Source organism: Lemur catta, chromosome 7, assembly GCF_020740605.2.
Source record: "Lemur catta isolate mLemCat1 chromosome 7, mLemCat1.pri, whole genome shotgun sequence".
Taxonomy (NCBI): domain Eukaryota; kingdom Metazoa; phylum Chordata; class Mammalia; order Primates; family Lemuridae; genus Lemur; species Lemur catta.
This window is the reverse complement of record NC_059134.1, coordinates 57002803-57019246: the sequence shown is the minus strand read 5'-3', so window position 1 is coordinate 57019246 and position 16444 is coordinate 57002803. Positions and strand designations below refer to the sequence as shown.

Genomic DNA, 16444 nt, shown 5'->3' with positions numbered 1-16444 from the left:
TCCCCCTCACATGTAGGCCACTAGCCTTCCCTTAGTTTCCTGAAAGGCACTAAGTTCTTTCCACCCTCAGCCTCTCCACACACTGGACCCTCTGCCTAGGATGCTTTTCTTTCTACTCTTGGCCAATTTAGGGCTCAGTGACATTTTTGCAATGAGATTTAATCCTGTGGCCTTCAGAGAGTTGAACAAATGGAAGCGTTTCTAGGTCCCACTAGTGGCGTATGTCAGATGCTGCCCTATGACTGCAGTGTCTGTCATTCTCCCCTCCCTGTAAAGAGCTGGTGCAGACCTCTCCCTTGCCTGATGCTGTGGCCCCACAGCTAGCTTGCTCAAGCTATGCCCAAGAAATCTGTGCTGTCCTGTCCATTCCCACACTATAGCTAGAGGGCTCTTAGAAGTCATCTCACCACCGTCATTTCCCTAAAGCTCTCCCAAGAACCCCACTCCTACCCCCACATCTCAAGAGTGGCACTCACAGGCCTTCCTCAGGTCAAGCCCCAGCCCCTCTCACTTCAGCCTCATTCCCCACAGTTGCCTGGGCTCCAGCCATGCCAGGCCCCCCCAGCCCTGTCCCAAACATGCTGGCCTATCCTTTTGCCTTGCCCTCACATTCTCCATCTGCAAAATTCCTACTCATTAGTGGCCAGTGAAAAATAATCCTGGAACACATTCTATGTGCCAGACACTACCTAGGCTTCTTTCTTTCATACCTTACCTTGTTTACTTCTCAAAACACCTCACAAAATAATTATTATTTCCATTTTACAGGTATGGGAACTGAGCCTCAAGAAAGGTAGGGCAGGAACTGGACTCCAGGTCTGATTCCAAACCTGCTGTGCATCAGCCCCTCTGGGAAGTGCACCCAGCCCCCAACCCAGGGCAGGATCCTCTCTCCTCTGTGGTTCCATAGCCCCTTGGCTTCTCTCTTGTTCTGCTGCCAGTGCCCGTGTGGGGCCTTTCTGCCACCCCCCAAGGCCCTCACCAATGTGAGCATCCCAAGGACGGAGCCTGAGCTGATCTGGCTGGATCCCCAGCACCCAGCAGGGTATAGTCGTTGAGGTTTCTTAATAAATAGATGGAAAGGCAGGGGCATTTGGGGAGGTTCAGAAGCTCAGTCCTAACCTAACTCATCCCGACACCACTGACCAGGTGCAGAACCTTTGCATCTGCAACCAAAGGAGGACCCTGCCAAAAGAAGAAAAATACTAGCCCCCGCACGCCCTCTGCTTGCCCTGCACGTGCTCGCTTTTCCCGGCCCACGTTCTAGCTGCCGGGCCGTACCAGTCTGGCGGGGGAGCGCTGGCGGGGCGGCCTGAGGGCCCAGCGGGAGGAACCAGGCACGCCGCAGGAGGGAGGACTCGGAGGTCCGCTTCTCCCACGCATCCGCCAAATCCGCGCACAGCAGGCCCGCGGTGCGGCCCTGGGCCCGCGCCGAGCTGCGACTCAGCCGCTGTCCCCCCGCGAGGAAGTGGCGCGGGCGGCGGGTTGGAACACCCCCCAGCCCGCGTCGCGGCCCGCCCCGTTGTGAGGTTATAAAGTGCCGCGCTCCGCTGCGAGCGCGGTGGCCGCCGCCTCCGCTCTGCTTTTGGCTGCTTTTCTGGCGCCGCAACGGGCCGCCTGCTGCGGCTCCCGGTACCGTAGCCGGCCTCGCTCCGGCGCCGTCCCGGGGCCCCGTGCTCTGCGCGAAGCCCTGGCCCCGGCGGCCGGGGCATGGGCCAGCGGCGCGGGGCAAGGCGGCTTCCGGCAGGGCCGTGACCTGAACCGGCTTCAGCATGAAGACCCTCATAGCCGCCTACTCTGGGGTCCTGCGAGGGGAGCGTCGGGCCGAGGGTGCCCGGAGTACGAGCTCGAATGGAGGATCCGCGCTGTCACGCGAGGGGTCTGGGAGATGGGGTGAGTGTCCGTGGGCTGAGTTGTCACCGCACAGGGGGCTGCAGGGCCTTGGGGCTTTCATCCTGCGGTTATGAAACTGCAAGATTTTCGGGAAGGGGCTCTGTGGCAGGCTGGGGGGTGTTCGTCAGAAGAGTGCACGCCGCAGGAGAAATTGCCAGTGCAGGCTGAGGTCTGGATTCCTTTTCTTCCGGGGAAGCTCGCTCATCTCCCGCCTCCCCATCATCTGGGTCTGGGGGGAGGGAAAAATGATCGCTACCCAGTCTGATCCACGCAGCCTGGCATTCATCAGCTTTTGCTACCTGTTACATTACTTCCCATCCCCCAGCTTGTTCCCCTCATCTTTCATGTAGGAGTGATGACACTCACCCTTTTCAGTTATTAGAGATATTCTAAAACTCCTCTCCAACCCCCAGTGCTGTTTCTGGCAGTTCCCTACCTTCTTCCCTCAGCAGGTGGAGCAAGCTTTGGCAGTGAGACTGGATGGGGCAGGTGGCAAGCCTTTTGCAATCTCCAGCCACCAGACTGGGGACATACCTGGTTGGGACAGGTGTGCCCTCCCTGTGCTCTGCCCCATGCCCATCCTCCAGCCCAGCCTCTGGAGCCCACTCCACAGGAAATCCGAGCCTGGCATACTTAAGAAGGCAGGGCAGGGGACCCTGCGTGTCCTCCGGGTGGAACTGAGGCCCTCAGTGGATCAGGGACAGAACTGGGATCAAACTCCACAGCTTTTCCCATACAAGGAAGAACATCCTTTCCACCCCCCACCCCACACCTCTTACCTGTGTTTGGGGAAACTGAGGTGGGAGGAAGTGTGCCCAAGATTTTCTTAGCAGGAGCCTTTACCAAACGATTAAATACAAATCCCAGATGGGAGACCCTGGGAGGTCATCACTGCTGTCCTGGTCTCAGTGTTTGTCTTGCATAAAGCCTCTCTCCCTCCTAAGTCGTAATTCTGCTTGCTGAACCTCTCTGACTTGGGATTTTTCTTTAGTAACTAACAATCACTTAGTCTGCCCACCTTTGTTATAAAAATAAAACATGCTAATTATGGAAATTTTGAAAAATAGAGACAAACAAGAAGAAAATGAAAATTGCTGGTAAACTGACTATCCAAAGATAGCTTCCCATTAGCGATTTAATACATTTCTTTGTCATTTTCTTTATATACATTATATAGATAAAGTTGAGGATATGCTGTTCTGAATCCTGTTTTTTCCCTCTTTTTTTTTTTTTTTTTTTTTTGAGACACAGTCTCGCTCTGTTGCCCGGGCTAGAGTGAGTGCCGTGGCGTTAGCCTAGCTCACAGCAACCTCAAACTCTTGGGCTTAAGCGATCCTTCTGCCTCAGCCTCCCGAGTAGCTGGGACTACAGGCATACGCCACCATGCCTGGCTAATTTTTTCTCTATATATATATTTTTAGCTGTCCATATAATTTCTTTCTATTTTTAGTAGAGACGGGGGTCTCACTCTTGCTCAGGCTGGTCTCGAACTCCTGACCTCAAGCGATCCACCCGCCTCGGCCTCCCAGGGTGCTAGGATTAGGGGCATGAGCCACCACGCCCGGCCCTGTTTTTTCCCTCTTAATGTTATATCATGAGTGTTTCCTTCTGTTAATAAAAATCATTGATAATATGCATACTAGTGGCTACAGAGCAACCCACCCTGAAGCTGTATCGCAGGGTAACTGTGTCCTCGGCATTGACATTGCTCCTTATATGATTATCACTGGTTATCTGCCCCTCTTGGTCTGGGTACTGCTCGTGGCCCTTGGAGAGGTACCGAGCTGCTGTGGCCATCTCAGGGTAGGCAGCCTGAGCTGCCCCAAGTCCCCAACCCAAAAGCCTATGACAGCCCCTTCTCTCACTTAAGGGTCCTTTTCTATTCCCTTGTGCCCTTTGATGTCCTTAACAGGAAAGGAAGGGACTTGCCCATGTTCCTGCTTTTTGAAATGTTTTTGCTTCAGGTAATGATATAGGGATATGGTGGTCCTTCCTAGAGATCCCCTTCCCTTAGCTCTGCTGTCCGCAGGCTGTGAGATGTGTCTTCCAGGAGCCAGTGACCCTGGCTCTCACGTTTTTGACTCAGAGTTTGTTACTCGGGAGAACTTGTACTCTAGCGAATGATTTTAACCAAGTCACTTACTGTCTTATCAGGAGCATTTCCCCATGTTGTTATTAGATCCTGAAAACATGATTTTTTTTTTCTTGCTGGGTACAAGGAATTACATCATGGAATACATTGAAGGGCTGGTATGAATTGCAAACCAGTCAGTTTAGCTTTCTGGGATCGACTTTGGCAAAAGACTGGGTGGAGTGGGGAAGGATTTTGTGTTATCTGGGCATCTCCATTAGACCTGCTTTCTACATCCTTGGTCCTTGAAGACACTCCCCAGTGGCCTAGTTTGCCTCTGCAAATAAGGTCCCACTGTTGTGAGGTGGTGAACACCCTGTCAGCGGCAGTGTTCAAGGAGAGACCATGGATTCTGTGAAGGGAAGTCCTGTGATGGGTGAGAGATTGAAATAGATATTGGCGTCTGGTTTCTTGGCTAAAAGAAAAGGCCAGCTGTGGGAACATGATGGGCAGGTGCCTGCTGGTGCAAGGGGGAGTGCTGGTGTTTTCTAGTCTCTGAAGGACTGTCCTGTGCCAGGTGTGGAGGCCTCAGAGTTAGTCGCTTCTGCATCCCTGCCTTTGCCCTTGGACTGGGAGCTGTTTATTCAGACATCTGCCTGTATCCTGAGGGCTTAGCACGGGACCTAGCATGAGATGGTGGTGGTCCCAGTAAAATTCTGAGCTGATTTATTGTGTGTGGCCCCAAAGAGCAAGGCCAGGAACAGGGTGGGATTATGGGGGCAAGTTTTGTTGTAATGGAGGAATCCTTTCTAACAGCTGTTGAGGACTGCAGCAGCCTGGGGTGGGTGAGGCTGGAGTTCCCCATCACTATGGGTATGCTTGAAGCTAAGCGGCTAGATTGTTGGGGCAACTCTGGAACTGAGGGTTGACAGCCACCTAAGCCAGTCCTAGATCACAGAGTGAGAACATCACTCTCATGCCCCCCTGTCTTCCAATTCTGTGTAGCTTCCTCCCTCCCCTACATCTCTTTCCCAGCTATACGGTGGCCACTTTTGGGTTGTCTTACCAAGGGCTCATCTGGGCTGGGAAAGGAGGACCAGGAGTAATATTTTATTAGCAGGCTGGGTGACTCAGTGGCCGATGTGGAAATCCTGCCCCACCACTACCCTCCCGCCCCAACTTCAGCAGCAAGTACTTGAGTCATAAAAACAGAGCTATCTGTTAGTGCTGGATCTGGCTCAACCTTCACATTACAGGTGGGAACACTGAGGTCCCCAGAGTGAAGGGACATTTCTAGGGTTAGCAAAGCCAGGCTAGAACCCAGATCCATCTCCCAGTCTGTGGCTTCCCTCCTTAAACCAAGAGAAGCGTGTTGAGGCCGTGAAGGGCTAAGCGTAGGGCTCTGCATACCGTAGGTGCTCAGCGGTTTGCTGAAGGAGTGGAGGTTGCTCCCAGTCTCCGTGATGGGATGACAGCTCATCCCTTCTCAAGCCTTTTGAGGAGGCTGCCCCAGCTTGCCCCAGTGGATGGCCGTACCGAGAGCCCCCAGAACTTAGGCTGCCAGGTGGACTAAGCCTTCAAGCTCCTCCTCGTGCCCTGTGAAGCCCCACGTGAGCAGCCCTGCTGCCACAGCCCCCTTTCCTGCCATGTCACCCGCCATGCTGCAGACACACGGTGGTCTGCCTGGTCCTCTATCCTTGCCCCCATTCAGTCTCCTCTCAGGGCCTTTGCGTGGGCTGCTTCTGCCCAGATCTTTGTGTGGCTGGCTCCTGAACGTTCCGTCTCCTCTCAGAGGCCTTTCCCATCAAGCCCACCACCCCCAATCACCACATCTTGGTTTACTTTTATAGCCTTCATTGCTACCTAAATTATCATATGTGCTTGTCTGTTTAATTGTCTCCCCTGTGAGACTATCAGCCCCTTGGGAACAGGGACCTTGTCAGTCTTTCTCAGTGTTGAGTCCCCAGCACCCAGCACAGTGCCTGGCAGAGAGTAGGTACTCAGTAAATATTTGTTGAATGATTGAATCATTAATGCGCCTGCCCTGTTCCTCTTGGCAGGAAGCCCTGCTTTTAACTTCGGTGTGATTCCTTGAGCCTTCCCCAGGCCTCCTCTGTACCTGTAGCCTCCTGTGCTGGGTGCTGTTGTTGCAGCTGTCCCTGTCCTGGAGACACCCACAGTCTGGCAAGGAGCTGGCTCCGGGGCTGAGTGCCAAGTGGGTGGAGCCAGGCTCACCATGGTCCCCCTCATTGCTTCCGGAGCTTAGACGACCGAGAGCCAGGATTCCAGTCCTGCCTTTTTTCTGGGACATTGCTCGGTGGCTCACTTCCTCTCCAGGGAATCTCACTCTCCCTATCTGGAAAATAGGGTCAGGAACCTCGAGCTCTCAAGGATGTAAGAATTTGAGTTAACGTGAGTGGAAGTACTTTATAAACTAACTTGTGACACTCATGTTAGTCCTTGTCATTTGTCCTGTATGACATGTGCAGCAGGCCCCCAGCACTATGGAGAGTGGCAGACCCTGCTCTGGGGCATCCAGGAAGGCTTCACTGAGGTGGGGACTTGGGTTGTGGGCCCTCCAGTTTATTCACTGAGCACCTCCCATGTGTCAGCCGCAGTCCTTGCTTTTGAGGAAGTGAGACCAGGATGATGTTCACAAGGTGACCGTGCAGAGTGATCCGAGCAATGACAGGGAAGGAAGCAAGGATAACTGTGGAAGGTGAGGGTGGGGGAACTTAATCACCCTGGGGTCAGGGAAGGCTTCCTGAAAGAGGTGGCATTCAGTTTGGGTCTTGAAAAATGAATAGGTGCTAGCAAGGCAGGCGAGACCATTCAGGAGCAGCGAATAGTATAAATAGAGGCATGAGATTTGAGTGAAAGAGTCAGTCTTACTGGAGGCCTCTGAGTGACCAACCTGGGCCGAGAGCCTGGAGTGCTGAGAGGTAGAGATGGGGGGACAGGGAGGGTGCACTGGCTCACCTACCTCCACCTGGGAGGAAGACTCGAGAGCTCCTGGGAAAGGAACCTGGTGCAGTCAGTTTCTTGGCCTCCAGCACTTTTAGGGCCTCCTGGTATGGAGCTGCTGCTGGCCCTGGGGCCAGGAGTCAGGCCTGGGCTCTGTCCAGCCCGTGCTCTGCCACTGAACTGCCCTGCAGCCTCAAAAGCCACTCCTTCCTGACTCTGTCTCCTCATCTATAAAATGGGCAAAAGTGTGATAAGCGTGTCTGCCAGGATATGGTGCAGACCCAAAGAGGCTGAGAATCCTTTGGGCAAATCAACAGAAGCAGGAAACGTGAACTCCTGTTCTTATTCAAGCGGAGTTAGCAGTTCTGAGCTCTGCGTCTGTTTCCCGTGTGACTTTGGGTGTGACCCTGCCCTCTTGGGGCTTCAGCCTCCTCATCTATACAGTAAGGAGGACTGCATGAGATGACTCCCATGGGTTCCTTCCAGCTCTGCTGGAGAAACATATTTCCAGTCTTGCCCCTGACTGCTGTAGGTGCTTGAGGTCAACCCCCTCCTCATTCTTGTCCTCAACTTCTTCTGAAAATGGGGCTCTCATCCTGCTCGGAGCCAAGGTAAGTGCCCCAGAAGAACCTATCTCCCCACGCTTGCCCATGTCTTGTGATAGGGGCCTATTTTGGAGATTCCTTGGTGATGTACCCACAAGCTGGTGGTGTTGTCATGGCAACCCCTCCCACTTCAGTAACTATTTGAATGTGCTAGGTCAGGGGATGGGAGTGGGGAAAGCAGGCCACTGGGGTCCAAGGCAGTCATGTCCAGGGTGCTGGCTGTAGCTCCAGAGTATCAGGAACATGGCTTCCTGACATCCTCACTTCCTTGGCCTTACCTCTCAGGACTATACCCTACTTCATAAAAACCAAATACGTGAAAATCTGGGCCTCTGGAGTAGCCCAAAGATGGGCTTATATTTCCTTTGGGGGGATCTTTTGTGGATAAAAATTCATTAGTGGATTCTAGCAAAACACAGAAAGCCCAAGTTGGCAGGACCTCAGATTCAGCTGATCTGCCCCAGCTCCCTAATTTAGTGCCAGTGGGGAAACCTAGAGAGGGGAGGAAGAGGCCTAGAGTTCCCATAAGTCTATGGGATACCCAGCATACCCAGCTCCCTGCAACAGGCCCCAAGGATCGACAGCCCTTGCAGGGTCCTCGTGGCTGGGTCAGGTACTTCCCACCCAACACGCCCAGCATGGCTGTGTGTTGGCTTTCCAGGAGTTTGGCTTCCCCTTTGGGCCAAATATCCCAATGGGCCCCACTTTAAGGATACCTAATTTGCAAAACAGAACCCATAAAGGGGATTGTTAGTCTTTCTATAAAAGAACTCACACGGACCAGGTAGGTGGCTGGATACCTGGCTCAGGGCTCTTAGGCACCATCTGAAGGGTGGTGGAGGGCATGGTGGCATTGGCTGGCTCTCTTCCTGGCCTGACAGGGTGGAGAACAGGACTCCCTGGCCTGACATTCCAGTCTTTCATGCCTCCTCCACTTTCTCAGCTAGACTCACACAGTCTCTGTGCTCCAGCCCGACTTAACTACTCACAGTTAATTCATCAAACTCTCTCCCTCCCAGGTCTTTGCAGATGCCATTTGCGGGACTCCACTACCTGGGGTCCTGTCCCTGTACTTTCCTCCTGCCAGCCTGGCATCTCACCTGAGCTATTACTTCCCCCTAAGTAAGGCATCCCTAAGAACACCCTCCTGGCTGGATTGGGGGCCTCCCAGATTCCTGGCCCTGACTGCCCCTCTGTGCATGATTGTTCGCAGCCTTGTCTCCCCAGCCATACCTGGGGAGGGCAGCCCAGGAGCAGAACTCCGCCTCCAGCAGATGCCCAGGAAGCAGAGGAGAGGCAGGGCCTGGAAGCTCCCTTGCCATGCGGAGCCTGGCATGTAAAGGGTACTTAGAAAGCACTGTGGTATGAATGTTAATGTTTGGACTCCACCCTTCTTGCCCTTCCTCTGGCGCCTTCCACTGTTGCCCCTGACATTAACCAGCCCCTCCAGCTGGAGGAGACTTTTCCTTCCCGATTGCCCAGGAAGCTGTTTGACCCTCTGTCATGGTGCAGGACAGTCAGCTGTGAGATGGGCTTATCTCTGTGCTTGTCCAGGCCCTGTTTATCATCACAGTCCCCTCGAGCATTCAGTCATTCAGCAAACATGGACCAAGCACATTCTCTGTGCCTGACCCTGTGCTGGACACAGGGACCCAGAGGAATGAGGCGTGGCCCCTGCAGACACACACACCCCTTTCCCATAATGAGAGAGGGCTGAGTACAGGGGTAAGATGGAGGCATGTGGGGTGTGATCAGTCCAACCTGGTGGGGGGAAAGGCTTTCCAGAGGAAGGGTCAGCGCTCAGTGCCTGCCAGGTGCCTGGTGAGTGTGTGCTAAGAGACTGACCAGACTAGACTTGGAGGTAACAGGACTCTACCTGGGGCACTGCAGGCAGGGCAGGGCATGTGGGAGACTTCCTAGAGGGAAGGAGCCTCTGACTGAGCATGTGGTGAGGCACCGAATGGGGACAGTTTCATGTGCAGGGCCAGACTGGGACTCTGATAGCAGCAGGCATGGCCCCCGGGGGCTGGAGTTCTGCCATGGCCCTCTCGTCATCACGTGTGGACTCCTGCTAAAATGTGCCTGTCTGGGGGGCCTGGAAGAGAGTTCACCTCTGAACTTGAAGAAGTGGCATCTCTTTTGGCACTTGGCCTAGCTTCCTAGGCCCCTCTGAGGCTGGAAGGGTATGCCAGGGGTCATTATAGCCATCCTTCTGTCTCCGTGCAACTCATACCCAGCCCTTTGGGGGATCTTGGGGGTGACGTCCTCATTCACCTAAGCCTAGGGCAGAGATTAGGTGCAGATGGGCCCAGGTGTGGCATCCTCAGAGCTGGGCTGTGAGCAGGATAACCCCTCACTCAAGGAGCCGGAGAGGCTGTTCACACCTCTGCTGCCTCACCGGCATCTTTCTGGCTCTCTGACATGCCAGACACGCTGTTTGGCTCTCTTGCATAAGTTATTTCAATTCCTCACAGCAATCCTGGATCGTAGCTGAGGACATTGGTTCTCAGGGAGGGGGAAATTTCTTGCAGGGTCTCACGGCAGGTAAGAGTCAGAGCCAGGGTTTGAATCCAGAGTCTGTCTGTCGCCTACACCTCTGCTCCAAGGCAGGGCAGACGTTGTTACACGCATTAGGCAGGAGAGGACAGCGAGGCTCCCTTGATAATTAACCAGCATTCATGCACATCTTTACTTTTTATGAAGCTCTTGCCCATACATTATCTCACTTAATTCTCACAACAATCTGGCGAGGTAGGTATTAGCCCCACTGCACAGATGAGGAAACCGAGGCTTGCACAGGAAGTGACTCATCCAGGCCACACTTCCTGTGAGTTAGGGGCCAGGTTCTGACTCCCAACCCTGTTCTCTGTACCTTCTCCAGACTGGCGTCTGCCCTCCCAGGTGCCAGTAGTAGAGGGGGCTGTCCAGAGGCGTGACCTGCCCACCACTCTATAGGCAGCTGCCTCCCCACAGCCAGGGATCCTCTTGCCCCTGTATCTCATTGGCCCAAATTATTTTTCTTAGTTCTCGTCACTGCCTGACATGACATCATACATCAATCCATCAGTGTTTTATTTCTCCCTCAGCCGAATATAAGCTTCCTGAGAGACAGGACAGTGTCTGCTGTGTTCACTGCTGTTTCCCCCATGGCTGGTAATAGTGCTCGGCACCTTGTAAGTGCTCCATGCTGTGGGTCTTATCTCTGTCCCCACCCTGCTCCTCCAGGAAGCCACCTTTGCGTACTCATTCTGACTTCTCTATTCTCAGCTTCTGTGTTGGGCAGTGTTGCACCCCCATTTCCGGGCTGTCGAGCACTTGGCCTGCGCCATTAGCATGCACGCCACATCTTTGTTCCAGCAGTTCCCCAAACCGTAGCGCCCACTCTCCTCCTCTCTGCCTCTCAGGTCTTGTCTTCAGGGCCTGGCAAGGCCTCGTGGCCTTTTTGGAGCCTCTCTTGCACCACCCTTGCTCGGCTGCCTCTTCTTGTGACACAACCCATGACTGGGCACCTCTTGAAAAACTCCGTTTTTGCTCATTATACCGCGTCCCACTCTGGCAGACGGGAAGAGCAACAACAGTGGTTATCACCTTGTCACCTGACCAATACCGAATGTACCTCACACACATTTGCGACATGGAATGTTCCCGAAAGCCCTGGGAGATGGGGATTGTTACCCTCATTTTACTTGGGAGAAAACTGAAGCTGAGAGAGGTTAAGTGACTTGCCCGAGGTCACAGAGCCTGGCAGGGACAGAGCTGGCCCAGGGCCCTTCTCAGATTTAAGGCCTTGGGGCCCAGACTCTGCCACCCTCAGGCATGTGTGAGAGGAACCCCAGGAAATGCTGGTTTCATGAGCCCTGAAGTGTGGCCTTCTTGGTCAGTCTGATATCAGATGTTGAGCAAGCCGGTGTTTGGACACCATCGCCGCCCGCAGCCCTGGGCTGGGCCCTGGGACTGGGGCTGTGGGGCCCCACTGCGGGGCCCAAGATTCTGCGTTTCCAGCCAGCTTACAGGTGATGCTGCTGCTGCCATTCCCAGACCACGTTTTGAGCAGGAAAGTGCTAGCATACATTGTGTCTTCTCTCTGGCCAGGGCACCCGGCCTGCCCCAGATAGAGCAGGGACTCACCTACCCCTGGTGGCCACGGCTCCTGCTTCACTTTACTCTGCACAGCTCAGGAGGCAGAGCCCGCTGCTGGAAGGTGACTTGGCCAGCCAGCCCTTGGATCAGGGGTTTAGGCATGTACTTGGGCCTTACTTCCCTCCCTCATACACTCACGCACCCCTGTCCCACATGTAGGCCAGAGAGAAAGATCATGCGACCCTCAAGGATAAGCGTGTGACTAAGTCATCTGTCCAGGCCCCGCTGCTGCACAGGTTAACCAGGCCCTGCTGTGCCCCATTTGCACAGCCCTTCGCGCTCAGCAGCTGCTGTGGGGAAAAGGGAAGAATCCGGGTTTCAGCCCTGGCTCTGCCGCCTACTCAGTGCCCCTCTCCAGACCCCAGTCTGCCTGGCTGTCAGTTAGGCTATTCTAGATGACTCCAGAGGGCCTCGGGCTCCGGGATGGTTTGTTGGGCAAGTCTGGAGGTGGGAAGGTCCTATGATGGTAGGATTTTTATAGAGAGCGTGCAGGGGCAGTGATGAGCCAAACCTCTGGAATGGCTTGTGGTCTAGCCTCTTTATTTGCTTTTGTGAGTTCACATTCTCCCACCTCCACCCCAGTCATGCCTGTGGAGTTGTTAGATGCTACCGAGCACCCTGGATGTGCCGTGCACTGAGGATATGGCCGTGAGCCCTGTGGGCTTGCGTGAGAGGTCACATAGCGGGTGTAACCGAGGTTTGGAGCTGGGTCTGACTCTTCCACTGCCCCAAGCCCCTTCCCTCTGATCCATCAGGCCAGGTAAAGGAGACGGGACTGGTGTGTCCACCTTGAGGCCCAGCATTTCCTACCTGCCTCCTAAGAAAAAGTCGAGGCAATTGTTAACCTTCAACTGATGAGGGTATGTCCTTCTCTAAACTCTGGTGTGACCTTGTTGCTCTTTAGATTTTGAAGATAAGCAAATTCTTGAGTTATCATGAGAAGATAAGCAAATTCTGAACCCCTGTGCCTCCTTGCTCCCAGCATGTAGGCCAGGGTGAAAGGTCATGAGACCCTCAAGGACAAGATTGTGACTAAATCATCTGTGCCCTGGGCTTTGCACGGAGTGGGTAGTGTGAAGGAGTGTTTGACCAGCACACAACAGGCGCTCAGTGAGGACGGGCTGAGCACAGGGTGTGCAGGGGGAGCTCAGCAGAAGTCTAGCTGCTGGAAGGAGTGGAGTGTGGATTGGGACCTCCACCACGCTCTTCCCCAGTGCTGCCTCTCCTGCAGTCACCAGACCTCCCGGTCCCAGTGCCCATCAGCTGCTGGAGTCCAGGGCGTCATCCTGGGGGCACATCTTGTCCTCATTTCTGCGCTTGGCCTTTGCTTGGTAGCGGACGTAATTACAGCCCGCGGTGTCCTCCAGGCTGCCTGAAGCTCACCGGCCACTGGGCCCCTTGGGGAAGCAAAGGCTCCCACCTGGCTCCTTTCTGCGCTCTTCCCTTTGGGCACTGGGATGGAGCTGAAAGTGTAAATCTCTCTGAAGGTGGTAGCGGTGGGGGGTCATAGCGGGGAGCAGGGGGGCTCAGCTTCTTGGAGAAGGGATATCAGCTCCAGGCATAAGGGGGACAGAGCAGGGATTGGGGATGCTCAAAGTACACCTGGTGAAAAAAACATTGCAAATTGGATGTTGAACCTCTGTCCTTGGCCTCACAGACACAGTTAGCAAAGATTAAATATTTGTACTAGATCCAGATAAAGGATAGGGACAGGAGTTTGACTGGGTGGAGGGGAGGGAAGAGAACTGGCAATTATGGAGGCCCTCCCCAAGCCGGCCCCTGGGCTGGCCTCTTTAGATTCCTCATTTGGTTTCCAAAATGACCCAATGAGGGAGACACCATTCCTGTTGTGCATATATAGAAACTGGGCCACAGGGAAGCATGTGAACAGCCCAGAGTTACAAAGCAATTGGGTGGTGGGGCTGGGATCTGAACCTGTCTGGTTCTGTGGCCCACGCTCCTCTCACATCTAGAAAGGAGCCTGTGGGACGTTGGTTGGTGTTGGGGACCCTGCGGCCAGAGGGGAGGGTGACAATAGGCTGACATCTCCCCTCTGCTGCAGGCACTGGCTCCAGCATCCTCTCTGCCCTCCAGGACCTCTTCTCCATCACCTGGCTCAATAGGTCCAAGGTGGAAAAGCAGCTGCAGGTCATCTCGGTGCTACAATGGGTCCTGTCCTTCCTTGTGCTGGGTAAGCTGGGGCTTCGAGGGAGCGTGGGCGGGCAGGCAGGGGCCACCTCTCCAAGAGAGGTTAGAGCAGGAGCTCTGCTCTGTGGAGGTGAGGGGGTAAGAGCAGCCCTTGCACGGGCTGCCCCGCAGCCTCCTCCCACTTACTCCCACCTTTTGGGTCCCAGAGTGAGTGCTCTGCCCCTAGGCATGCATGAGCACTCAGTGAGAGTCAGTGGGACGTGGCGGTGTGGTTCCCATTTACAGATGTGAAAACTCAAGTCTTAGAGAAGGTAAGTAACTTGGCCAGGGCTACGCAGGTTTGAATCCAGGTCTGTAGGATCCCCAGAGCCTGTGCTTTTCCCACAGTGCTACCTGCCCACCAACAAACATTTTCCAGCAGGTATGTCGTTTTGCCTTAGGGTGGTATGGTGCCAGGTAGTCCTTGATCTACTGCAAACAAGCTCTCTGGCCTTCCATAGGTTATTTGCACTCTCTGAATGTTAGTTTCCTCATCTTGAGTGTGAGGAAAATGCCTACTTCACATGGCTTTTGTAGAGATTGAAGATAGGGAATGAGAGCACCTGGCACAGGACCTGGCTGTGCTGGTCCCATTACATGGGTGGTGCCCACCCCAGCCCTCACCCACCTCTGCGGAACACATTCCCCAGCTGCCTCCCAAGGCCTGCTCCCTTCTGTCTCTCAGCACTGCCCACGTCGTGTTCTGTTGCTTTTTCTGCAGGTCTGGCTAGGTGGCAGATCGCTGGCTAGGTGCCAATCCAGTCACTCCTTGGATTGCCCCCCAGGCCAAGGTCTAGATGACAAGGATTGTTTGGGAGGAGGGAAGGGCCCATGCCTGGGCCACCCCCTGCTCTCCTAGATGCCGCTTCTCCTTCCCCAGGCCCCTGTGTCCTCAGCATAGCCAGTAGCCTCAGCGTGTCAGGGCAGGCGAACCTGCTGTGGAGCATCATAGCGTGCACATCGGTTCCTGTGAGCAAGTCCCTCTGGGCCGCCCACTTTTGCACCCTGGACAGTCTGGTAGGGGACTGCCAGGGTACCATGTCAGTGCTGAGCAGCCGTAGGCACCTGGGGGGCTCTGAGACCTCATTTGCAGGGTGGAGGGATGGGACAAGGGTTCTGTTTATCAACCCCCCACAGTATACCAGGCCCGAGATGTGTCTGTCCTCACGTCCCTACTTCACAGGTGAGGAAATGGAAACTCCCAGAAGTTCACTGACTCCCTGAGACTGTGGAGCTCATTAAATGGCAGAGTTGGGCTGTGAGCAGAAGCCCACTTCACTCCCTAGGGAGCCCACCTTACTGGAATCCCAGCATTAGTGGACCTGGGCTGAAACAGCCAGTCTTCTCTTTAGGTGCAAAGGGACTTTGAGGGGCCTGTGAACCCCTAAAATTAAATGCAAACAATATAAGGCTATATGCACATTTTTCTGGAGAGAAGGGCCATGGGGGTCCTCAGATTCTTTTAGGGACATACAGCCTTAAAAAGACAAAGAAACAGTGGTTTGGGGAACAAAGCAAATTAAACTGGCTCCCTCAAACTCCCAACTTGGCTTACAGTTGGCCTCTCATTAGGATCCTGGAGTAGAGAGCACAGGGCAACCCCATCCTTGTTCAAATAGGAAGTAGAAGAGCAGTGGGGACAGAGGCTTGCTCAGGGTCACATGAGAAGAAAGTAATGGGACCAGGACAAGAATCCAGGGACTTCAGCCTCCCAGACCCCTAGTCTGCCATGCTAGCTCCCTTTGTTCCCAGTTGAACCCAGAAGCCACTGTCCCCGTCTTGGTGGCTCAGGGCTTGGCTGGTGGGGAGCTGAGCAGCTTGTGGAACCACAGCCCAGAAACCGGCCCAGCGTCTTCCCAACGCCCTGGTGTGGGCGGGAGCCAGGCCTGGTTGGACAGGCAGGTCTGCCAGCCGCTGCTAATTACCGCCCGGCTGCTCCCGCCCTCCGCCTCTCAAACCGCGGGCACAGGCTCACCTGTCGCCTCATGCAGCTCCCTTTGAACCACAGGTTTTTTGCCATTTTTGTGCCATGGAGCCCTCTGGCATTCTGATGAAGGCTATGGCCCTTCTCCGTGTTTTCAAATGTGTTGTACAAAGTACGTCGGATTTCAAAGGAAACAAGTGATATTGAAATATAAATACACATTAGAAAACCTAATCAGACATAGTAACACGTGTGCTTTTTTATTATATTAAATAGATCTAGCAGCAGTTATAATAATTCCTATAATTCTTAAGTAATGATGAGAATAAATGACTATTCAAGATATTTGCAACTGCTATACTGTCACATGAAAACCCTTTGTTATCTGTTGGTGTCATGTCAACAGGTGTTGCTAATACTTCTGTGGTTCGTCACATTCATAAGTGAAGGAAATACTAAACTTCCGTAAGAGATGAATGAAAATTTAGATGTCATTTGTTTCCCCATCCAAGTCCGTAGACACTTACTGTATGCCAGGCTTTGCGTTAAGTTCAAGCATCATCTCATTTAAGATTCCCAACATCCTGTAAGAAAATTAAGGGGATGGGGTATGGCCAGTAAGTGGTAGGGCCAAGGCTGCAGGTCTGTTTAGTCCCAGAG

The 16444-nt window shown here is 53.9% G+C and overlaps 1 protein-coding gene across 1 annotated transcript in view; it reads left to right on the top strand.

Annotated features, from left to right (window-relative positions):
- Window positions 1-1516: 1516 nt before the first annotated feature.
- The window catches only part of DGAT2 (diacylglycerol O-acyltransferase 2), a 29470-nt gene continuing 14542 nt past the window's right edge, over window positions 1517-16444 (top strand). The window contains exons 1-2 of the mRNA XM_045555438.1: window positions 1517-1893; window positions 13736-13864. Coding sequence (XP_045411394.1) covers window positions 1773-1893; window positions 13736-13864 — 250 coding nt within the window. The 5' untranslated portion in view covers window positions 1517-1772. The remainder of the gene's footprint in view (window positions 1894-13735; window positions 13865-16444) is intronic.